Raw genomic sequence first — 24,779 nt, 5'->3', positions numbered from 1 at the left:
GTTTCCCTAACTCTCTGCCGGGCAGATCTGGTCCCCGTTCCACCATTCGTTCAATGTGAGCCCACTGTTGGGTAGGGACTGTCTCTATATGTTGCCAATTTGTACTTCCCAAGCGCTTAGTACAGTGCTCTGCACATAGTAAGCGCTCAATACGATTGATGATGATTTATTGAGCGCTTACTGTGTGCAGAGCACTGTACTAAGCGCTTGGGAAGTCCAAGTTGGCAACATATAGAGACGGTCCCTACCCAACAGTGGGCTCACAATCTAGAAGGGACGGCTGCTATTCCCAATCCCAATCCGGGCTTTGGAAAGTCACCTCCCGATGGGCTGGGCCACGATGCCGGGGGAAGGCGGCCTCCGGAGAGCGGTACCCCCCGGCACCGCTTGACCTCCACATCCACCCCGCAGGCGATCTCCAAGGCTGAGAACCCCATTCTGGGAATGGTCCCTCAGATCCCACACCCAGCGGCTGGGAGGTCCGGCAGGCTCGAGGGCCGTCCGGCTCATCTCTGCCTTGGGATCCGGGCCGAGAGGGGACCAGAGAGCTCGGCGCCTGGGGCGGAGGGTGGCACAGCTTCCTCTGCAGGGGCATATTGCCAACTCCCGGCCTTGGCTGCCGGCTGGGTTGGGCTCTCAGGTGCCGTGGGAGAGAGGGGGCCCCGGGGGGAGTTGGGGGGTCTTCTCACCTCCAGCTCCTTAGCATCAAAGTACTGCAGGTACTGCTGAGGAAGGATCTCGTTGAAGCCCTCGAAGAAAGCCTGGGTCTGTTCCTCCACGCCCCGAGACAGCCTCCATTCGGCAACCATTCTGAGGCAACAACGCACACGCCCCGTGTCACCGAGGGTGGGGGGTCCCAGGGAGGGTCTCGGGGACAACGCCCGGGGCCTCAGAGCCACAGGCTTGGGGACAGGGACAGGGTAGCCGTCGGCCCAGAGGCCTGGACCAAATGCTGTCAGAATGATAATCACAATGTCGGTATTTGTTAAGCGCTTACTATGTGCCAAGCACCGTGGCAGATACAAGGCAATCAGGCTGTCCCACGTGGGGCTCACAGTCTTCATCCCCATTTTACGGACGAGGTAACTGAGGCAAGGAGAAATTAAGTGACTTTACCAAGGTCACACAGCTGACAAGCAGCAGAGCCGGCATTAGAACCCATGACTTCTGAGACTTCTAAGAGAAGCAGCGTGGCTCAGTGGGAAAGGGCCCGGGCTTTGGAGTCAGAGGTCGTGGGTTCGAATCCCGGCTCCGCCGCAAGTCTGCTGTGTGACCTTGGGCAAGTCACTGAACTTCTCTGAGCCTCGGTTACCTCATCTGTAAAAATGGGGATTAAGGCTGTGAGCCCTACGTGGGACAACCTGATCACACTGTATCCCCCCGGCGCTTAGAACAGTGCTTTGCACATAGTAAGCGCTTAACAAATACCATTATTATTATTATTATTATTCTAGGGTCAGAAGGGCAAGAGCTGCCTGGGGGTGGGGGCACCCTGGACCAGCTGGAGAGGTCAGCCCGCATCTCCCCGCTCAGGGGGTGACGCTCTGATGACCGTCTAGGACTCGGTCAAGTGGGCCTCTCTCTTTCGCTCGGGCTGGGCCCAGCTAAGGGTCCCGGCGCCCACTGGGGCGCGGGGGCGTCCAGCTCATCACCGTCCTGGCTCTCTTACCGGATGTACTCCTCCTTGTTCGCCTCCGTGACCAGGATGTTGCTTCCATTGGGCTTCAGCTCGTGGCTTTTGATCTCCCCGAGAATTTCCTTGTCAACGGAGAAGTACATTTCCAAGCCGCACTCTTCAATGTTGTTTTCCCTGGAAGGGAGACATCCCTTGACGATCGACAACGCCGGAACAACAACTACGAGGACGACAGTGCTCTGCACATGGTAAGCGCTCAATAAATACGACCGATGATGACAGTGGCGTTTGTTAAGTGATTCCTGGGTGCCAAACGCCGTGCTGTCGGGGTGGACCCAGTCCTTTGTCTCACCCAGGGCACCCAGTGAGCATGCGGCAAAGGTCTGGAGAGGCCGCGTCACTCCCCAGTTACCCATCTGTTCATTGGCAGCATGGCAGTGAGAGAGGCAGAAACCAGGGTGGAGAAACCCACGGGATCCCCGGGATCTCAACCTCGGGACCGCCCGGCCGGTCCGGTGGCCGGCCCCGAGGTCACCGCCGAGGCCGAAGCCGCTGCCGGGGAGCCGCAGGCGAGCGGGAGCGGACCTCGGGCTCGAGTGGGCACTCACTTCACCCAGATGAGAGAGTTGTAGAACTCGGGGTCGATGGACTCCAGGTCTTTGAGCCCCACGGGCTTATTGAGGATCCGTTTGTAGAACGGCAAGGAGAAGCCCGTGTCGATGAACTTCCCGTGGAACAGGGCCTAAGGGACGGGGCGGGAGAGACCTGCGGTTAAGTGGCCAGCGGAGGTGGTGCCAGCTCACTCCCGCCAACCCTCAGGCCGGGAGAGGCGGGCGGCAGGCCGCTCGCCAGGAGCGCTGGCTCGGCCTGGACGCCGACCGGCTGCTCGACGCGGGATCTGGCGGCGGCCGGACGCGGGAGCCCCGGGGGGGACGCGCCCCTACCTCCCCACGGCAGCTCCTCACCATGGCGATGAACCTGCCGATGAATCGGAAGTATTTGAGGTGATCTGGGTTGATGTAGGAGGCAGGGTTGATCTGGAGGCAGTAGTTGTCCTTGCCTGCGTATTCAAACAGGCAGTACATGGGGTTCAGCACCTCGTGGGACAAAAGGAAGAACCACTCTCTGAAACGGAAAGGAAACCGGGGTCAGGGCGGACCCCAGGGCTGAGCGGCCACGAGCCCAGGGCCGCTGCTCGCCTGCCCGCTAGAACCGCGGCCCCTCGTTCCCAAGCAGAGTTTTCGGGAGCACGAGTCAACTCCGCCCCGCAACCCGGTCACCCGCCCTTGGGCTGGCACTGATAAATCGGCCATTTCGGGGCCTCTGGCCAAGTGGAAGCGGATCAGCCCCTGCCCTGGATCCACCCAGCCTGCAGCGAGGGATGGCACGCCCCGGGGAGGGAGGGCTGAAAAACGAGAGGCTACAGACTCGTCCTCGCTTTGCTCCCCCGTCCCTCCGCGAGCCGGAGTCGGCCCCAAGGCTGGCCGGGTTCCCCGGAGGGGGGATGGATTTGGAAAGGAGGCGGCGCCGGGAAGCCGGGCGGGAGGCTGAGGCTAAATCTGACTCCGTGACTCCGGCGCACTCGCTGCCAAGGGGCCGAGGCTGGCCGAGGGGCGGCCGGCTCCGGGTGCGCAGGAGGGTCTGCGGCCCGAGGGCCGGTCCCGAGGATAGAACAGCGTGGGGTGGACAGGTGGCCCCGGCCCGAGCCCCTAAAGGCTGCAGCCGCAGCTTCAAACTCATGTCTGTCTCTGACCGCCGAAGTGGCGGCACGGGCTTAAAATGGAGCAGGAAGCTTTCCGGTTTCCCTCACGGACGCCCCTCCTCTTTCTGAAACCCACCAGGCTCATCCCGGCGCCACTGGAAAGCGCCCGAGTTCTCCAAGTCCCGCTTTGGCGGCGACTTTGGCCGGGTCGCTTTAGTCTACGTCCACAAAGGAACAGGGGTTCGAACGGGAGTCCCGCCTGGACTTTAAGCCAGGCCGAAAACAGGAATCCCATCTAATTCACATCCCTCATTCCTTCCACATTCCACCGTGCGAGGCACAAGCGAGATCCGTTACAAGTCATTTCACTTCCACGCCTCCCCCATCGTCCCCGACCACCCCCACGCTGGCCAAGGGGCGGGCGGAAACTTGCCCCGGCCTCAGTTTCCTCAGGTACAAGGCAGGGAAGAGGGGAGAGCGGGTGGAAATAGCGGAAAGAAGATGCTCGGTTTGCAGCCGTCCGGTCCGTCATTACCTGGCCACACCTCCGTAATCCAAGCCTTCTTCTCCAGGGAAAATGACCCACAAGCGTCTCCGCAGGTCCGGCGGGTTGAAGCTCATTATCTAGAAACCAAATATCCGAGTCAAAAGCGTCATCACCCATATTCGGTCCCAGCTGGGCACACGGGGAACAGGGGGTGGATTCCGCCAACGTGCCGCCACGCGGGTGTGGAACCCACCGGCGGAGGAAATCCCAAGCTCCTCACCAAGCCCCCCACAAGGCCGGGTCTCCGTCAGCATCAACTCACTGCCGAGCCTCTGGACCCACCCCAGCGCCGCCCAGACCCTGGCGAGAGCAGACAACAGGCGGTGCAAGGAGCGTGGCGGGCTGGACCACCCCTGGCCAGAGAGGACGAGCTCCGCTGACCTTTCCTTGCACTGTCTGCCCCCACCATGGACGGTCACCTCCCATTTCCCCCACCACTGCAGGTGACCTGTGCTCTCCCCCGCATGCCATGGACCCTGAATCAGCGGTGGCTGTGCCCGGGGCTCGGCGGGCCCATCCCATGACCCAACGAGCCAATCCCAACTGAAGCCAGTCGTCACGGGCGTTACCTCCCTCCTCAAACCCCCCAAGTCCCCACCTCCCCCATCTCAAGCCCCTAATGACCTGGCCACCGATTTTGGCCATCTCTCTAAAATCTCCCGATTTTTCCAGGCCCCTCCCTCTTCCTGCCCCTTCTTCGACTCTCCCGTCTTTCCCACCGATATCTCAAGAGAACTCCCGCCTCCTCTCAAGATCCACCTCCGTCAACGAAATCTCTGACCCCATCCCTTCGCACCTTAGCAAAACACTTGCCCCTCTCCTCTTCCCTCCCTGACCGCCATCTTCAACTGTTTCTTCTCCAATAGTTTCTTCCCCGCTGGTTTCAGACATGCTCACGTCTCCCCATCCTAAAACAAGACCCCTCCCTTAACCCCACGACACCTTCCAGTTACCGCCCCATCTCCTTACTACCATTCCTCTCCGCACTCCTTGAACAAGCTGCCGATACGCACTGCCTCCAGTTTCTGTCCTCCAATTCCCTTCTGGACCTCTACCAAATTGGCTTCCACCCCCTTCGCTCCACCAGAACTGCTCTCTCCAAGGTCACGGATGATCTCCTTCTTGCAAAATCCAACAGCCCTCACGCCATCCTAATCCGCCTTGACCTCTCAGCTGCCGTCGACACTGTCGACCGACTCTTTCTCCTGGAAACATTGTCTAACCTCAGCTTCCCTGACACTCTCCGCTCCTGGTTCTCCTCCCATCTCTCTAGCTGCTCTTTCAGCCTTTCACAGGCTCCTCCTCTGCCTCCCACCCCCTAACTGTGAGAGCCCCCAAAGGTTCAGTTTCGGGTCCCCTTCTATTCTCCATCTACACCCACTCCCTCGGAGGACTCACTCAGTAAGCGCTCACTAAATACGACTGAATGAATGAATGAATGAATTTGCTCCCATGGCTTCAACAACCCTCGCCCCCCTCCATACCTCCTTCCCTTCCCCACAGCACCTGCATATATGTATATATGTTTGTACATATTTACTACTCTACTTATTTATTTATTTTACACGTACATTTTTATTCTACTTCTTTTATTTTGTTAGTATATTTTGTTTTGTTCTCTGTCTCCCCCTTCTAGACTGTGAGCCCGCTGTTGGGTAGGGACCGTCTCTATAGGTTGCCAACTTGGACTTCCCAAATGCTCAGTACAGTGCTGTACACACAGTAAGCGCTCAATAAATACAGTTCAATGAATGAATGAACAACCATCTCTACAAGGATGATTTCCAAATCTACATCCCCTGTCTTCATCTCTCGCCCTCTCTGCAGTTTTGTATTTCCACCGGCCTTCAGGACATCTCTACTGGAACACGCTGCATGCCCCACATATTCAATCCATCAAGAAATCCTGCCAGTCCCACCTTCGCAACGTCGCTACAATCCACAATTCCCCCTCCATCCAAACTGCTACCACGTTAATCCAATCGCTCATCCTATCCCTCCTGGATTACTGCATCAGCCTCCTTTGCTGACCTTCCGGCCTCCAGTTTCTCCCCACTCCAGTCCATACTTCACTCTACTGCCTGGGTCATTTTTCTACAGAAACGTTCAGGACATGTCACCCTGCTCCTCAAAAAACTCCAGTGGTTGCCAATCCACCTCCGCATCAAACAAAAACTCCTCACCGTTGGCTTTAAAGCACTCTATCACCTCGTTCCCTCCTATCTTACCTCCCTGATTTTCTAATACAACCCAAGCTCACTCAAGTCCACTCTAATGCCAACATACTTGCTGTACCTCGATATTACCTCTCCCCGCCGACCCCTTGCCTACAATCAATCAATCAATCGTATTTATTGAGCGCTTACTGTGTGCTGAGCACTGTACTAAGCGCTTGGGAAGTACAAGTTGGCAACATATAGACAGTCCCTACCCAACAGTGGGCTCACAGTCTAGAAAGGGGAGACAGAGAACAAAACCAAACATATTAACAAAATAAAATAAATAAAATACATCCTGCCTGGGCCCATAATTACCTCCATCTTAATACCCAACAGACGATCACGCTCCCTGCTTCAAAGCCTTATTAAAAGCACAGCTACTACAAGAGGCCTTCCCCGACTCAGCCCTCATTTCCCCTTTCCCCACTCCCTTCTGCATCACCCTCACGTTAGGATTTGCACCCTTTATTCACCTCTCCCTCAGCCCCATAGCACTTACGCACATATCTGTAATTTAATTTATCCATACTACTACTACTACTACTAATAATGACGACATTTGTTAAGCGCTTACTATGTGCAAAGCACTGTTCTAAGCGCTGGGGGGATACAACGTTATCGGGTTGTCCCACCTGGGGCTCACAATCAATCCCCATTTTCCAAATGAGGTAACTGAGGCCCAGAGAAGTGAAACGACTTCCCCAAGGTCACACAGCAGACAAGTGGCAGAGCCGGGATTAGAACCCACGACCTCTGACTCCCAAGCCTGGGCTCTTTCCACTGAGCCACGCTGCTTCTCCAGCGTCTCTCCCTTTAGACCGAAAGCTGGTTGGGAGCAGAGAACGTGTCCATCAGCTCTGTTATAGGCCTGTACTATTCCAGGCCTTTAGTTCAGCAGTCTGTAAATACTAAGCGCTCAATAAATATGACTGAGTGAAGCACACAGGCCCACCCCAGCCGGCCCACCCCGGTGGGCCCCGGCCGAAGTCACCCGGGCAGATAATCAATCAATCAATCATATTTATTGAGCGCTTACTGCGTGCAGAGCACTGTACTAAGCGCTTAAGGCCCCGTGCTGATGGCGACCTGCACGGAAACCCACGCCGAGAACCTCAGACGGGAGCCAGGGAGCAAGGCTCCTGCCCAAAGCCCCCATCCACCCATGGGGACGGGTTGGGGACTGTCTAATATTTTAGACTGTGAGCCCACTGTTGGGTAGGGACTGTCTCTATATGTTGCCAATTTGTACTTCCCAAGCTCTTAGTACAGTGCTCTGCACATAGTAAGCGCTCAATAAATACGATTGATGATGATGATAATATGCGGCCCCGGAGACCATCCCCTGGGACCGGGGAGTGGAGAGATCTCCTTCGGCCCGAGCCCGCCGCCGCTCCCCGGAAGCCCTGGGCTAAAACCAACAACTCATGTCTTGGGGAAAGCGAGTCGGCACCTGCTGAAACGAGTCCTCAAACAGCGTTTTCCTCGTCACGGTGATCTTGATGTGCTGCGGCATGGCCAGTTGCTGGAACACAAGAGAAATTCAGGTCAAGCCACACCGACCAGACGACTGGCAGGTGGGTAGGGATTATCTCTACCTGTTGCCGAACTGTACTTTCCAAGCCTTCAGTCCAGTGCTCTGCACGCGGTACGCGCTCAATAAATACGGCTGAATGAACGAATGAACCCCAGTCCCAGGAAAGGCAACTTGTGTCTCCGTCCCAGAGGAGCGATGGCCCCGTGACGGGGCGAGCTGTTTCCCCTGGGTTGCTCCATCCTGGCTTGGCCCCGGGAGGGATGCAGTTGCCGGACTGGGATAAGGTGACGGCTGAGGTTCAACTACTTGTGGACGTTACTATCTACATTTGAAGCTGAGCCTCCACTCCATTTAATTTGCCAACCGGTAAGCACTTCACCAAGGGATGAAGGGAGGAGGGAGTAGAGTTGTGGCCCCCTCCACTCCCCTCCTGAGCCCCTCTTCTGGGAGTCCCCGACGCAGGCCAGAAGGGTCCGAGGGGCAGATCTGTCTACGGGACCCGGGCCGGCGAGCCTCTGAGCCCCGACTCCGAAGCCCACGGCCTAAGAGGAACACCCGCTAGCCCAAGGTTAGGAATGCCAGGCTCGGTGGCCCCACAGGCCCGTGAACGCTCTCGTCCCGGCAGTTGTTTAAACCGATCCCGACCTAGAAAGGACCGAAAGTTGCCGGCGACGCAGCCCCGGTAGCTAAGCATTTACCTGGCACCAGAATCGGAAATACTGGACCTTCGCCTTGAAGTCTCGAACGTAGGCAATGTGGGGACCGTTGTCTCTGCAAAGAGGGAAGAGACAGGAGGAGCTGCCGACTCGCTCCCACTGCTGCGGGGCAGCGGAGGTTTGTGTACGAGACCGTGGCGGCTGGCCAGCCAAGACGGCGTCCGGACGGGCAGCCGCTGGTATCCAAGGGGTCAGCAGTCTGCCCCTGCTCGATGCCGTTAGGGCCCCAGTGTGTTTGCGAAAGCTGGTTCCCGGGTTCAAACGAACCACGGGGCAGGGGGACGGGGATTCGGGGGCCACAAGCCGACTGGGTGGTAGCGGGCTCCGATGCTCGCAGGATCTGGGAAAGGCAAACTTAGGAGAGCGTGGATCCGCCACTGGTGGCGAATGAGGACCCTCGGGTTTTCGGCTGATGGAAGTGGAAGAAAAGCGGACCTGCCCGATGGAAGAGATGGAGAGGGCAAGGAAAGTGGGGAGTGGGGAAGCCAGGCACCACGGACAGTTTGCTAGGCGAGAAGCTGGACTGGGGGGAGCAGGATGCCGGAGGCAGTTAGGGGGGAGGTGGGCACTAAGGGCGGCTTGGGGAGAAGAGAGCGCAAGGAGTGGTCGCGAGGGAGTGGGACGCCGGGAAGGCCACTCACAGAGCAGATTTCCCAGTCCGGGGGTCGATGTACGTCGTGGTCCTGCGGTTGTGGTCCACGAAGTAGGGGATGCCATCCACCGTGAACCGCATCTCCCAGCCTTCCGGCAACGGCTTCTCATTCAGCTGCCTGGGGACCCGGTGGGGCCGGGCGTGGAGATGGGGGACACCCGTCGGTCACCCGGCACCCGCCCCGAGATTCGCGCAAAGCCCGGGGCCAGCCTGCCCGGGTCCGCGCGTGGGTGGGCTGGTGTTACACCACTGCCAAGGCCCCGCTAATTGGCTCCGTGAGCACAACTGAAGCCCCGAGGGACAGTGGGAATGGGAGTGTAGGGACAAGGATCGTGGGGTATTTCTCCATCTCAATCAAATTTCACCCCCTCCTCCACATCCTCCAAGTTCTCCCAGCTGCCACTCCTACCGTTTGACGAGCATTATTTTCCCTCCTTAACAACCTCAGGCCCCTTCGAGGCCTTAGGAGAGCACTCAGTTCCCGGCCGTTCCCAGACCATCCCCACCCCTTCGCTGAAGGCTGGAGGGTGACGCCCTCCCCCCCGGGAGCCCTCACCCCTGGCTCCGCGGGTCCTCCCACTGCGTGACGCGGGTGTTGTGGTTGACGAAGTAGAGTCTGCCGTTGCTGTCCGTCCTCTTCTCTGAAACACCACAAAACCGAGAAAGCCGACAGGGTTTGAGCGAGCGTCCGCCACCGTTCTCTTCCAACACCGAGGCCCCCAGACGGACCCCGAACACTTCAGCACCAATAGACCAACGTGAGCGTTCAAAATGGCTGGGAGAACTGAAAACTCCCATCGTCCCTGCTCTAACAATTCTCCAGAGCCCTGAAGCCAGAATTCCGATCATGCTCCTGCTGTAGGGACATTTCCTCCTACTCCTCCTCTTCCAAGCCGGCAGTTACCCCGGGCTGAGCCTCTCTGGCTTAACACGGATACCACAGTGTCGCCAGTTTGCTCAGGTTAAGCGGCCGAGTCCACATCTCCGAGGTGCCGAGCAGGGTCCCAGACTCCACCCCATTTCTAGCACTGCTCCTTTCGGGGTCGGCTCCAGCTCATCATCAATCGTATTTATTGAGCGCTTACTGTGTGCAGGGCACTGTACTAAGCGCTTGGGAAGTACAAACTGGCAACATATAGAGACAGTCCCTACCCAACAGTGGGCTCACAGTCTAAAAGCTCAGATGCTGGGCCACCCCGAGACAGGGCAAGATCTGCCACTTCCCTCCATGCTGGCTGGCATCGGCCCCGGTTCCTTCGAGAGTGCCCGTTTTGACAGCAGAGGCGGCTCTCGGGGCCCGACTGTGCCACGAGCACCGAGGGGGATACTGCAGCGGGTGGCCGGGTTCCCCAATCATTGGCCCGACCCTTTGCAAGCCCTTAATCTCAAACCCGGGTCCGTCCCGTCCCCAAACGCCCAGCCTGCCGGGGTGCCTGGGAACAGGCAAGGACCCTCAGATCCTCCCTCTTTAAGACCACACCAGCCTGGATCGAACTACTCCGCCGGGTGGTCGTGACGATCCCCAAATCACCCCTAATTACGCTCGTTTTGGAGGAAATCCGGGTTTCGTTGCCACCACTGCCATCACCCCAGGAGACACCCCAGGAGACACAGGATGCCCCGAGCGATACTCAACATGAGGACAGTGAGGGGAGCCCCAAGTTTCTCAAAATGCTTTCATCCCAGGCACCGCCCGACTGGGAGGGAACCTGATAACTTGTTGCTCCCTCGGGACCTGCACTGCAGAGGCCCCAAATTCAAACTCAAATCACGCCAACTGCTCACCAGAAACGTCTGATGGGATCATTTCTTGGGAGCTGGTCTAAGGAGAAAACTCACCGTGTGAATAGACTTACCCCATCCTGTTGGCAGGGGCCCCAAGGGATCAAATTCTTTATTCTGGGTCGAAGTAAACAAATCCTGATTCTACAAAACACAGACAAGACGCATCACAGGTGGACGGTTCCCAATGGCAGGATGTCGCCGGGCAGCTAACGCCGAGGCTCGGGGTCCCCCTCCGGGGCCGTGAACGTCTGGGGCTTTGGGAGTTCCCAGTCCGGCCGTTGGCAAAACACCCACCCCGGTGCTGGTCCGCAGTACACTTCCGTCTGGGTCCAGCCCTAATTTCTCTGAGCTCCCTCTCTCCCCAGTTCTCACCCAAAACCAAACCTGAAGCGGTAACTCCAACCGGGGAGGGAGGGTGGGCCCGTGGAGGGCAGATGGTGGGAGGGAGGGGGATGGTTTGGAGAAGCTGAGGCAGAGTCGGGAGGGGGACGGGGGACGGGTGGGGGGAGACTGTCCAGGGTCTGACTGACAGGCAGGGGAGGTGGCCAGACGGCAGTAAAAGCCCAAATCAAAAGGCCTGGAAGGGGAAACCAGGAGGAAACAGTGCTCTGCACATAGTAAGCGCTCAATAAATACGATTGATGAAATACGATTGATGAGGAGGAGTCACTCAGGGCTACGGAGGAGGAAGCCGGCAGGCAGGCGGGGGACAATCAATCAATCAATCAATCGTATTTATTGAGCGCTTACTATGTGCAGAGCACTGTACTAAGCGCTTGGGAAGTACAAACTGGCATCACATAGAGACAGTCCCTACCCAACAGTGGGCTCACAGTCTAAAAGGGGGAGACAGAGAACAGAACCAAACATACCAACAAAATAAAATAAGTAGGATAGAAATGTACAAGTAAAATAAATAAATAAATAAATAAATAGAGTAATAAATATGTACAACCATATATACATATATACAGGTGCTGTGGGGAAGGGAAGGAGGTAAGACGGGGGGATGGAGAGGGGGCCGAGGGGGAGAGGAAAGAAGGGGCTCAGTCTGGGAAGGCCTCCTGGAGGAGGTGAGCTCTCAGCAGGGCCTTGAAGGGAGGAAGAGAGCTAGCTTGGCGGATGGGCAGAGGGAGGGCATTCCAGGCCCGGGGGATGACGTGGGCCGGGGGTCGATGGCGGGACAGGCGAGAGCGAGGTACAGTGAGGAGATTAGTGGTGGAGGAGCGGAGGGTGCGGGCTGGGCAGTAGAAGGAGAGAAGGGAGGTGAGGTAGGAGGGGGCGAGGTGATGGAGAGCCTTGAAGCCCAGGGTGAGGAGTTTCTGCCTGATGCGCAGATTGATCGGTAGCCATTGGAGGTTTTTGAGGAGGGGAGTGATATGTCCAGAGCGTTTCTGGACAAAGATAATCCGGGCAGCAGCATGAAGTATGGATTGAAGTGGAGAGAGACACGAGGATGGGAGATCAGAGAGAAGGCTAGTGCAGTAGTCCAGACGGGATAGGATGAGAGCTTGAATTAGCAGGGTAGCGGTTTGGATGGAGAGGAAAGGGCGGATCTTGGCAATGTTGCGGAGCTGAGACCGGCAGGTTTTGGTGACGGCTTGGATGTGAGGGGTGAATGAGAGAGCGGAGTCGAGGATGACACCAAGGTTGCGGGCTTGTGAGACGGGAAGGATGGTAGTGCCGTCAACAGAGATGGGAAAGTCAGGGAGAGGACAAGGTTTGGGAGGGAAGACAAGGAGCTCAGTCTTCGACATGTTGAGCTTTAGGTGGCGGGCGGACATCCAGATGGAGATGTCCTGAAGGCAGGAGGAGATGCGAGCCTGGAGGGAGGGGGACAGACAGGCCACGGTAGCTAAACCTTGAACCCAAGCATCAGCGGGGGACTACCAGAGTCGTCCCGCTTGGCAAGGGCAGCAGGCGAGGCGGCAAGAGACGGCTCAGTGGTTGGAGGAGCGGTAGGAAGAAGGGAGAAAAGGTTGTGGCTGAGGAGGCTGGGGCAACCAGAGTTTGTGCTGAGGCTGGCCTCCTTGCAGCTCTCCTCACCCCCTTGGGCTGGAAAGGATGCCCACTCAGTAGCGGGGCCCGGGAGCACCCAGAAGGAAGCAAAGACGGCCGTCTTCCGGACAACGCGGGCCCCGAAACACACGCTTTGGCAAGGGTTAACGGTCAGACCGTCGCGACCGTCCAATTGAACCGGAAGGCCACTTGGCTTTGCGCGTGGGGGGTGGGCCTCAACAAAACCGCTAACTGGTGGGGAAGGGCCGGGGAGAGGGGAAAGATGGCACTGTGGGCAGAGCGGTAGGGGAGGATGGCAAGTGGAGAGAGAGGGGGGAGAGCAAGGACGAAGGGCGGGTGACTCGGCAGGTCTGCTGAGGGGCGACAGCGGCCCATCGAAGGGGTTGGGATTAGGGCTGTCTAGGAGGCAGGGGAGGAGAGAAGCTCCGTCAGATGCCGGGGTGATTTTGTTCTTTGACCTGGGCATCGCACATGCAGTTCTGCTACTCTCCCAACCCCAGAATAAATCGTCTAAAGGACTTTCTCGGCTAGAGAAACGTCAAAGCCCTTGGAGAACTTGGTGTGGGGGGCGGAGCATCGTCCACGACGGCGGCAGTTCGCTCCACCCCGGAAGGGGGAAACGTCCCGAGGGCTGATTTCGGCAACGGAGATCTCCCGCCGCTCTCGAGATGCGCGCCGCCCTCCCGTCCACCTCGGCGGAACCAGCCGCGAGCTGAGAACGGTTCCTTGGCGGGCACTCCGCCCATTCCCCCCCCGGACCGGGGGCCGGTCCCCCGTGCCCGCTCACCCCGTAGATGAATCTCTGGTTGAACTGCTGCATGGCCCCTTGGAGCTGACTGCGCTGCAGCTGCCACTGCTCGTAGTTGCGGACGGACTCCAGTGTGGGCCGCTGCCAAGTGGTGGTCCTGGTGAAGTGGTCCACGTAGTAGATGCGCCCCATATTGTCCACTCGCCGCTCCCAACTGCGGGACGCACACGGCAACGCTGAAGGCCCGAGACCAGGCCAGCGGGCGCCTGGGGCGTGGGGGCTTTCCCAATTTCCTGGCCCCCCGCCCGGGTTCTACCGCATTCCAGACTCACCCCGGAGGAAGGGGCTCCGGCCTGTCCCACGTGGTCCTCTTCTCCACGTGGTCCACGTAGTACACTCGCCCGTGCTGGTCCACTCTCTGCTCCCACCTGAGGCGACCAAGCAGAAAGACTCGCCCCGCTCAGGTCGGAAGGCTCGACGGACAGAGGGAGCGGGACCCGGCTTCAGACAGCCCATTCCCGATCTTTTCCTCCCTGACTAGAAGCGCTCGGGCTGCGGCAGAGCGCTGGGACGAGCGAGGCTGGGAGTAGGCCCCTCTCAAACTGGGGGAGGTCGCTCCCGGGAAGCGAGCTCCCGCATCTACAGGTCAGACCGTTTGACGAGCCCCGACACCGACCAAGCCACGGTCATTTGAGACCTTGAATTACGCATATGTGAGCTCTGCTGGACAATCAGAACACGATACGAAAGGGCCCCTTCCTCCCCCAGTAAAAGCAGGGTGTCAGGGAGGTGCCGATTCTTCCCTTCCCAGGGGCACAATGGGAATTTGTCGCTCTCAGGGCTGGGGGCCCCTGTGAGCCTGTTGTTGGGTAGGGACCGTCTCTATAGGTTGCAAACTTGTACTTCCCAAACGCTTAGTAATAATAATAATAATAATAATGGCATTTATTAAGCGCTTACTATGTGCAAAGCACCGTTCTAAGCGCTGGGGAATTTACAAGGTGATCAGGTTGTCCCACGGGCTCACAGTCTTCATCCCCATTTTACAGATGAGGGAACTGCGGCCCAGAGAAGTTAAGTGACTTGCCCAAAGACACACGGTTGACAAGTGGTGGAGCCGGGATCTGAACCCATGACCTCTGACTCCAAAGCCCGGGCTTTTTCCACTGAGCCACGCTGCTTCTCTGCGCACAGTAAGAGCTCAATAAATACGACTGAATGAATGACTGGTAAAAAGATGGTAAAATGGTAAAAAGTCCACCCTCCAACTCAACAGAAACTGGTTCCTCTCCAGAGCTCCGGGCCCGAGTCCCACATGGAGCCCCCATGGATCACTTCTAGCAGGGTGGTCCTGAAATTCCAAGGGCTTTGGGATCTGCCCCGGGCGCTCAGAAGCTGCAGGGACAGCACCGCGAGAAACCCCCACATCGCTGCGGGTCACGCCGCCTGAAGCGTCAGTCGCTGCTTGTTGCTCGGCAACCAGGCCAAAGCCAACGGGCAATCGATAAACGCGACGACGGCCACTCGGTTGTGAGAGGTTTGACCGCCGTGAAAATCCCCGAGAAAGGGGGCTTGACACCCACCCTGGGGGCAGAGGCCCCTGGTTGGCGGCGCTGAGCTGCTGGGAGCCAGGGTTTCCGGGCTGCCCCGGCCGGGCGGCTGGAGGTGTGGTCACGGCCCCGGGGCCGGGCAAGGGGGTGCCGGCGGCAGGGGCGGCGGCTCCCTCCGGACCCCTCTCCGACGATATGCTCGCGCTCCCGACCGGCGACGAGCCCGCGCTGGACATCTCGGCTTCCGGGACGGCGGTCGGCGAGCTGGTGACGGAGGCTGTGGGGGGCAAGATTTGTCTGTGCCACCCGAACGGGTGGATCGAGGCATCTGCCCAAATGGAACTCTTCCGAAACAAGCAGCGCCAAGCAGCCGGGTGCTAACGGGAGAGCCCGATGTCCCCCCCACCCTGGTCCGTCCGAGCTGCTGGGGAAGGGGCGGTCCCTACCAAAAACCATCGCCCCTCAGGAGAGCCCGGACCCACGAAGCAGAAGCTGCGGGGTCCCTGCCCGGGAGGCAAGCTTTGGCCCGGAAACCCAGCGGGTATCTCCTGCCCCAAGCCACCTGGCCCTCCTCACCAACAGACTCCGCGGCTCCATCAGCTCGGACAACTAGTTTTTGTCTGTGATCTTACACACAGTCCCCTTCGGGTCCCGCTTTCGGTTCCCTGCTAGAGCTCGAGGGGCTCGGCCACCCCGGCTCACCGGGGTCCACCCATTCGTGGGTCCTCAGGCTAATCACTGAGCATCTCGACCTTGTGGGTCCTCGCCTCCGGCGGTTCGACTCTGAGCCCTCGGGGGCCGTACAGACTAACCATCAGACGCTCCCACATGCTTCCTGTGCCCTGCCTGCAGTAGGTGCTCGGTAAAAATGAACGAGCGATCCATCCCGGGCTGGCACAGCACTGGGTCTAGAGGAACTCATCGAAGCTGGGAAAGAACCGGCTCCTGCCCTCAGAGGGCAAGAAGTGGGGGGAGAAGTCAGAGACCTTCGCAGACGATTACACAGACACAGTTCCAAGGGAGAGAATGGATACGTAAGTCACCAGAGAATGAACACCAGGAGCAAGCAAACGCGACCGGGAAGCGGGGAGAAGATGGGAGCTGGCGGGGAGGAGAGGGAGGAAGTTTCATGGCAGGAACAGCAGGTGCATGGTGACGGGGGGCCGAAGATGTGGGAACCGATGGGAGGAACGGAGGTGTGAGCAGAGGGGTGGCGGGAGACCGGAGCGGACAGGTCAGCGGGAACCAACAGGCTGACGGTTTGGGTGCCCACCTGGAATCTCTGTTTTGCTGAGAAGCAATGGGTGGTGCCGGGAATCTTTGGGAAGGGAGGGGAAGGATGGGCCCCATCTGGGGTTTCAGAATGGTCATGGAGCGATGGGGACCCAAGAGGGGCGCGGCCCGGGAGTCCCAGAGCCCTGGAGGGAGACCACTTTGGCAGCCCAGCCTGGAGGCGGGGGGCCCGGAAGCCCAGAAGGAGGCCACCGAAGGGGGGAAGCCCAGGATGGGGGCGGCCGCGGGGACAGAGAGGATGCGGAGCATCTGAGGCACGATGCAGAGGGAGAACCACAGGGGCCGAGAGTCGCCTCTTCTCTGTCATCTTCCGTTTGCGCCCTGAGTCGGGGAGATGGGGAGGGTGGTGTGGACCGCGACGGGACTGTGAAGCAGAGGTGGAGGGAGGGAGTAGAAGAGGGACGGAAGCGTGTCAGTGAGTGCCCTCTCTTGCCCCCGAGGAGCAGCCCTAGAAGCAGGAGGAACAGGAAGCGTCTGCCATCGGGTCTGAAAGGCCACAGTCAGAGAGTCCTGCCCGCTTCCCAGTGGCTCACTCTGCCGCCATGGACCTCACTGGCCGATGGAGGTCGACTCCGGTCGGGCCAGGTCCCCCGAGGACAAAGAGTAATAGTAATAATGATGGCATTTGTTAAGCGCTTACTATATGCAAAGCACTGTTCTAAGCGCTGGGGAGGATACACGGTGATCAGATTGTCCCGCGTGGGGCTCACAGTCTTCATCCCCTTTTTACAGATGAGGTAACTGAGGCCCAGAGAAGCGACTTGCCCAAAGCCACACAGCTGACAACGGCGGAGCCGGGATTTGAACCCATGACCTCTGACCCCCAAGCCCGTGCTCTTTCCAGTTCCAAGGCCAGGATTTCACCTCCGGCAACACCCGAGGCTAGCCGGCCTCACTCAAACATGCCCCGTAACTGGTTTGCCTGCTCTCCCAGCCCAGTCGGGGGGCCGGGACCGAGGCTGTCCCTTTCTGGTCTGGCGGTCAGCTAAGAAGCCCCTCTCCCGTCACTCCCAGGGACATCCCAAAAGCCCCCAGAGTCCACGGAGCCGTCTGAGGGTGGCAATCCCGGTGGGGAAACGTTCCAGGCTCGGTGGGAGAGCCTCGCCCATCGCCGCGGAGGCGGACACGGCTCCCAGGGAACGACCCCTCAGGAAAACTGGGAAGGCTCTGACACTTTCCGCCTTCCCTCCAACCGCCGCTTCCCAAACCCGTGGTCTGGCCGGGGTTCCACAGGCTCCTACGCACCCGGTCTCCGCGGGGTGGGCGGGGGTGGGCGGGAGGGCCTCGGAGGCCTGGAGGGTTTGCAAGCGCCATTCGGGAGGGAGGGAGAATCGTTGCCATTGACCCTCCTGCTTTCACCGGACCCCGCTTCCTCACGGCTCTCGGGAACGTCGTTGCTCTGTCTGTGGGGAGACAAAGCATTCTCTTGGAGTCTCGCAGGAGAAACCAGAACCCGGGCTCGGATCTTACGGACTGGGTTCCCCAAATCCAATGTAAACTCGGTCCCCTTAGGCCGCCGGACCGCAAACGACCCAACGGATCCTGCTGGCCGCCTGCCTGGATGCACTGGAATTAACGAGGGAGAGCGGGGCCAAGAAATTCGGATATCACCCCGCACCGGAGCCCGTCGGAGGCTGGCCGGGGGTGCCAGCCGTCACTACGACTGGGCTGGGAAGTTATTATTATTATTATTGTTGCATTTGTTAAGTGCATTCTCCATGACAAGCATTGTTTTAAGCGCTGGGATACACAAAAGTTAATCGGGTTGGACACAATCCCGGTCCCAAATGGGACTCACAGTCTAAGCAGGAGGGAGTTGAATTGAACCCCCCTTTTTTCCGCTGAGGAAACTAAGGCACGGAGAGGTTAAGTGACTTGCCCAAGATCACACAGCGAGCGACTGGCAGAGCCATGATCGGAACCCAGATCCTTTGACTCCCAAGGACTGTGCTCTTTCCACTATGGCACCCTGAGGGCCTATCGGCAGGGCCAAAGCCCCCAAGGGCACAGAGCTTGTGGATAGGAAAGCTCAGCCGGGCCAGATGCCACCGGCGGGGTTCAGGGCGGGCTGGCCCAGGGCAGGAGGGACAGGGAGGAGGAGGAAGCGGCGCCTTCTGGGTGCAGGGGGGCTGTACGAGAGGCTTGAGAGAGTACGATAGGAGAACACGCCATTCCTGCTCCCAGAGAGCTCACACCCTAACGACAAGTGAAGCCAGGGTGGGCAGGGTGGGTCGGTCCCCCGTAGTCCAGCTCCAACAGCTCCCCTCCCCTACATTCTGTCCCATTTATCCTCGCTGACCCCGTCCCGGCTTTGGCCTAAAAGGCCAGCCTCTCCGGTAGCGGATCTTCAGGCGGGGCGGTCTGGGCGGCCCGCCGGCCGCCGCTCGGGGCCGGGCCTTACCTGCCTTCCGTCTTGGCTCTGGTTTCATCGTTCTCGGTGGGACCTGGAGGGGCGGTGAAACAGAGACATAATTCATTTGTAGGATTTCCTCTAGGCCGTCCCTTTCTGAGACTAACTCTACAGGCAGCGCTTATACTTAAGCCTCCGGTGCGGCCCAGAGGAAAGAGCACGGGCCTATGAGTCGGGAGACTCAGTTCTAAACCGAGCTCTTCCATTTGTCATTTAATGCCTCTGTGCCTCCGTTTCTTCATCTGTAAGAACCCGGTTAAATACCCGTTCTCCCTCCCCGTGAGACTTTCAGCCCCCATGCGGAGCAGCGACTGGGTCCAACCCGTTCATCTCGTACCCACCCCAGGGCTGACTACAACGCATGGCACAGAGTAGATGCTTAGCAAATACCACAACTATTATTCGAACGGATCTCTACGTCTCGGTCGGGAGTCATCCCGGCTCTTTGCCGGGGGCTGGCCCGCCCCCTCGTCGGCGCCCTGCGGCTCCCAGTGGGATCCCTGCGGACGGCCAGCTGACGGGAGCAAGGCCAATCCAGTGCCTTCACACCTTCACATCCGCCCTTCCTGGCCCAGGTCCATAGGGATATCCCTCCTCCCACTCCCAGGTCCCGCCGGAATACAGGCCCCTCGGGTCCCCCCCCACCCTTTCTCCCAGATCCCACCAGACTTTTCCACCCCAGGCCCCCCGGAATTCGCTTTTCCAAGATAGCTTTTCCACCCTGGGCATTAGCTTTTCCAAGATAAAGGATAGATGAGAGTCACTTTCTGTTTCTTTGCCTACTTGTTGAGGCACCAGAATGGTCAATGCGGTGTCCACTTTAAGCACCCTTATTGTAAAACCGGCTACCAAGGGTCAGGAAACCAAAACTCTACTCTGAAGAACAAAAACTCCAGAGGATAAGTTGCAAATCCATTCACGAACACCTCCCAGTCAGTTAACCAGCTAAGGGAACTAGACCCAACATTTCAATCGTCTGAATGGGCATGAAGTGAAAATGACTAGTCTTCATCCTGCAAGCGTCACCTCCGTTGCTAGGCAACCACAAGTAATAATAATAATGGCATTTGTTAAGCGCTTACTATTTACAAAGCACTGTTCTAAGCACTGGGGGGGATACAAGTTGATCAGGTTGTCCCGCGTGGGGCTCACAGTCATCCTCCCCATTTTACAGACGAGGTAACTGAGGCTCCGAGAAGTGACTTGCCCCACGTCACACAGCAGACACGTGGCGGAGCCGGGATTCAAACCCACGACCTCCGACTCCAAAGCCCGGGCTCTTTCCACTGAGCCACGCTGCCTCTCCGGGGGGGATGAAGGTCTCACCCTCCTCGCTGAAAAGCTACGTACTGTCAGGTCGGATCCCGCTGCCGTTGATGAGGATCTCCGGATCGACGTGCATCCCATCTAGACACACCGACAAGTCTCCCACAATTTCGGCTGGCTCCTTGTCACCGGCAAGCTGCAGGGTCACCACCACCTCGTCCACTGGGTCAGAGAAAATAAGCGGTCAGTTTCCTCTTCTCATTACCACACGGCTGGATGCCAACAGAAAAGCAGGAGTCTAGCCCTTCCCAGGATAGGACTCTGAGAGGGGCCAAGGAGCAGAACCAGGGAGTCTCTATATGTTGCCAATTTGTACTTCCCAAGCGCTTAGTACAGTGCTCTGCACATAGGAAGCGCTCAATAAATACAATTGATGATGATGATTACTCTATTTTACTTGTACATATCTATTCTCTTTATTTTATTTTGTTAGTATGTTGGGTTTTGTTCTCTGTCTCCCCCTTTTAGACTGTGAGCCCACTGTTGGGTAGGGACTGTCCCTAGATGTTGCCAATTTGTACTTCCCAAGCGCTTAGTACAGTGCTCTGCGCATAGTAAGTGCTCAATAAATATGATTGATGATGATGATTACTCTATTTATTTTACTTGTACATATCTATTCTATTTATTTTATTTTGTTAGTATGTTTGGTTTTGTTCTCTGTCTCCCCCTTTTAGACTGTGAGCCCACTGTTGGGTAGGGACTGTCTCTATATGTTGCCAATTTGTACTTCCCAAGCGCTTGGTCCAGTGCTCTGCACACAGTAAGCGCTCAATAAATACGATTGATGATGATGAGGAGTATTACTCCATTTATTTTACTTGTACATATCTATTCTATTTATTTTACTTTGTTAGTATGTTTGGTTTTGTTCTCTGTCTCCCCCTTTTAGACTGTGAGCCCACTGTTGGGTAGGGACTGTCTCTAGATGTTGCCAATTTGTACTTCCCAAGCGCTTAGTACAGTGCTCTGCACATAGTAAGCGCTCAATAAATACGATTGATGATGATGATGATGATGATGGAGTAGAGCCTTTCTGAACCGACGGCAACTGAGATACACGTCGCCGTATCACAAAAGAGCAGACCCCGAGATGCACGGGTCCCCACTTAACGGGGGTGGAAAGTGACCCCCACAATGGCACCCCAGCCCTCCGACAAAACCTGGCAGCTTCTCATCTGGACGGAAAACACCCACCCACCATGGCGGCGTTCTGGCCCACTCATTTTTTTTTAAATAATAATATTGGCATTTGTTAAGCGCTTACTGTGTGCAAAGCCCTGTTCTAAGCGCTGGGGAGGTTACAAGGTGATCAGGTTGGCCCACGGGGGGCTCACAATCTTAATCCCCATTTTACAGATGAGGTGCCTGAGGCCCAGAGAAGTGAAGTGACTTGCCCGAAGTCACACAGCTGACAATTGGCGGAGCTGGGATTTGAACCCATGACCTCGGACTCCAAAGCCCGGGCTCTTTCCACTGAGCCACGCTGCTTCTCTAAATGGTATTACTTAAGCAATTTACTATGTCCCAGGCACTCTACTAAGCGCTGAGATAAATACAACATAAGTAGGTTGGACACAGTCCCTGTCCCACAGAAGGCTCAGTCTCAATCCTCATTTTTCAGATCAAGGAACTGAGGCACAGAAAAGTGACTTGTCCAAGGTCAGACAACAGACAAGTGGCAGAGCCAGGATTAGAACCCAAGTCCTTCTGATTCCCGGGCCCACGTTTTATCTTCTAGGCCACTCTGCTTTCCAGGCCTTATCCACACTAAAACCCCGGCCCCTTTCTGCCCCGTTGCGCTCACGCTCAAAAGGGGGCCTTCTGCTGAGATTACTCACTCATTCAATCACTCAATCGTATTTATTGAGCGCTTACTGCGTGCAGAGCACTGTACTGAGCGCTTGGGAAGCCCAAGTTGGCAACATAGAGAGACGGTCCCTACGCAACAGCGGGCTCACAGTCTAGAAGGGGGAGACGGAGAACAAAGCATATTAATTAAATAGAATAAATATGTGCTACTCATGACCAGCCCCTTCCCAGAGCCCCCCGACGGTGCCAGGCCCCCAAACGCTGGACACACCCGGCTCCGCTGGGAACGAGGGAAACCGAGAGCTGGAGCCAGGGCTGTCCATCATCATCATCATCATCATCAATCGTATTTATTGAGCGCTTACTGTGTGCAGAGCACTGTGCTAAGCGCTTGGGAAGTACAAATTGGCAACATCTAGAGACAGTCCCTACCCAACAGTGGGCTCACAGTCTAAAAGGGGGAGACAGAGAACAAAACCGAACATACTAACAAAATAAAATAAATAGAACAGATATGTACAAATAAAATAGAGTAATAAATATGTACAAACATATATACATATATACAGGTGCTGTGGGGAAGGGAAGGAGGTAAGATGGGGGGATGGAGAGGGGGACGAGGGGGAGAGGAAGGAAGGGGCTCGGTGTGGGAAGGCCTCCTGGAGGAGGTGAGCTCTCAGCAGGGCCTTGAAGGGAGGAAGAGAGCTAGATTGGCGGATGGGCAGAGGGAGCCAGCCAGCTTCCCATCATTTTCAGAAGCACTCGTCCTTCAAGCCATCCATCCCATTTCAGATCCCTGTCTTCCTGACTCGGGATCTCCCGGGGTCTGAGGATTTGGGGGGCCATCCCCACTGCCGGGGGGCAGGGGCCGCAAAGCAAGATCGGCCGGAACGAGGCTCAGCGCGTGAGAGGCTTCAGGCCCCAGGCTAGGGAAGCAGGCCGGCGGCGGGGGCCGGGCCGTGGGGACTCTTCCCCGGGAAAGAGAGGGGTGAGAAAGGGGCCTGCGTTCATCATCCTTGTCTTCTAGACTGTAAGCTCACTGAGGGCAGGGAGTGCGCCTGTTTACTGTTACATTGCACTCTCTCCAGCGCTTAGAAGTGGCGTGGCTCGGTGGCAAGAGCCCGGGCTTTGGAGTCAGAGGTCATGGGTTCAAATTCCGGCTCCGCCACTTGTCAGCTGTGTGACTCTGGGCAAGTCATTTCACTTCTCTGCGCCTCAGTTCCCTCATCTGTAAAATGGGGATGAAGACTGTGAGCCCCCCGGGGGACAACCTGATCACCTTGTAACCTCCCCAGCGCTTAGAACAGTGCTCTGCACATAGTAAGCGCTTAATAAAATGCCATTATTATTATTGCGCACAGTAAGCGCTCGATAAATACAACTGACTGAACGTCCAGAACGGTCCCGGGGAGAAAAGCGAGCGCTCAATAAATACGACTGAATGGACCCCAGCTCAGAAAACATAACCCGCCACAAGCTCGCTGCCTTTAACCCTTTCCATGAGACTGGAAAAAACTGGCGGGCAGGCCGTCCCCGTGCGCCGTCTCCGAACGCGGCCCGAGAGCTTTGTGCCAGCAGACCGGAACACCCACCCAATCAATCAATGGTATTTATTGAGCGCTTACTGTGTGCAGATCACCCACCCACCCCCACAGCGGAGAACCACTCAGTCCACTTCGGGCCAACATACGCTTCATGTTGTTGGACTTCAACGTCTCCTGGATGTCCAGAACCGCACTTCCCAGCGAAATGTCAGATTTCAACGTCTGGTGACTCCAGACGCGGAAACTTAGTTTGCTGACAGGAGTGACGATCCTAGGGAGGGGAAAAATCAATATCAATTGAAAAAAAAAAAAAGGTAAACATGATAGCTCGCGGGGCTTCTCGCTAAGCATCTTGCGCTGCCAGTGACTAATAAAGCTTATCAATTTAGGTCTGAACCCCGATAAGATACGTCGGAGGGTTGGCCACAAAGTTCAATTATTGTTTGCAAAAGACACTAGCAGAGTTTTTAACCGATTGCCCCAGCGTGGAGGCACAGGACGTCCGCAGGAGATGTGCTTCACTGCCGCTCCAGTGCGGAAGGCGCTACACATCCTCAGGGTCAGCGCGGCTCAGTGGAAAGAGCCCGGGCTTTGGAGTCAGAGGTCATGGGTTCAAATCCCGGCTCTGCCGACTGTCGGCGACTTCGGGCAAGTCGCTTACCCTCTCTGTGCCTCAGTCGCCTCTTCCGTAAAATGGAGATTACGACTGTGAGCCCCACGTGGGACAGCCTGATCACCTTGTATCCTCCCCAGCGCTTAGAACAGGGCTTCGCATATAGTAAGCGCTTAACAAATGCCAACATAATTATTATTATTATTACAGGTGACACCTCCAACGGGTCAGGGTGGAAAGCACCCGATCTCCAGTGTCTACGCAGTCCTCCGCGCTGGGCCAACGGCGGACAGCGCTGCACCTCTGGCGTCTACACAGTACGTTTCACTGCTTCGGTGTGGCGAACACTGAAGTTCCCGTCTCCATAGGTGATATGTTCTACTGTTCCAGTTTGCTTGGCGCTGTGTCACTGCTATCTACGTGGTATCCTGCGCAGGCCCAGTGTGGAAAGCACTCTATCCCCAAGGTCGGTACGCGGTGCTCTCCACCAGGACATTGAGGAAAGCACTGTATCTCTGGTAAACACATGGCACGCACCACCTCAGCGGGGTGAAAGCGATTCATTCCTCTGTGTATACGGCACGTTCCACTCTACCGGTATAGGCAGCATTGTGTCTCTGGTACGTATGTGGTCCGCTCCACTGCATTGGGGTGAAAAGTGCTGCATCTCACG

General features: G+C 57.2%; 1 protein-coding gene across 1 annotated transcript in view; it reads right to left on the bottom strand.

The window, feature by feature from the left end:
• ITCH (itchy E3 ubiquitin protein ligase) overlaps positions 1-24,779 on the bottom strand; it is a 35,366-nt gene that overhangs the window by 6,959 nt on the left and 3,628 nt on the right. Inside the window, exons 3-19 of the mRNA XM_038757179.1 lie at positions 23,640-23,764; positions 20,162-20,299; positions 18,803-18,845; positions 17,647-17,804; positions 15,142-15,385; positions 13,891-13,986; positions 13,598-13,772; positions 10,863-10,932; positions 9,563-9,647; positions 8,996-9,124; positions 8,337-8,409; positions 7,555-7,626; positions 3,874-3,962; positions 2,602-2,761; positions 2,245-2,378; positions 1,670-1,810; positions 690-810 (exon numbers count right to left, since the gene is read on the bottom strand). Coding sequence (XP_038613107.1) covers positions 690-810; positions 1,670-1,810; positions 2,245-2,378; positions 2,602-2,761; positions 3,874-3,962; positions 7,555-7,626; positions 8,337-8,409; positions 8,996-9,124; positions 9,563-9,647; positions 10,863-10,932; positions 13,598-13,772; positions 13,891-13,986; positions 15,142-15,385; positions 17,647-17,804; positions 18,803-18,845; positions 20,162-20,299; positions 23,640-23,764 — 2,053 coding nt within the window. The remainder of the gene's footprint in view (positions 1-689; positions 811-1,669; positions 1,811-2,244; positions 2,379-2,601; positions 2,762-3,873; positions 3,963-7,554; positions 7,627-8,336; positions 8,410-8,995; positions 9,125-9,562; positions 9,648-10,862; positions 10,933-13,597; positions 13,773-13,890; positions 13,987-15,141; positions 15,386-17,646; positions 17,805-18,802; positions 18,846-20,161; positions 20,300-23,639; positions 23,765-24,779) is intronic.

Source organism: Tachyglossus aculeatus, chromosome 15 (assembly GCF_015852505.1).
Source record: "Tachyglossus aculeatus isolate mTacAcu1 chromosome 15, mTacAcu1.pri, whole genome shotgun sequence".
Taxonomy (NCBI): Eukaryota; Metazoa; Chordata; class Mammalia; order Monotremata; family Tachyglossidae; genus Tachyglossus; species Tachyglossus aculeatus.
This window is presented reverse-complemented; position numbering and strand designations above follow the sequence as displayed.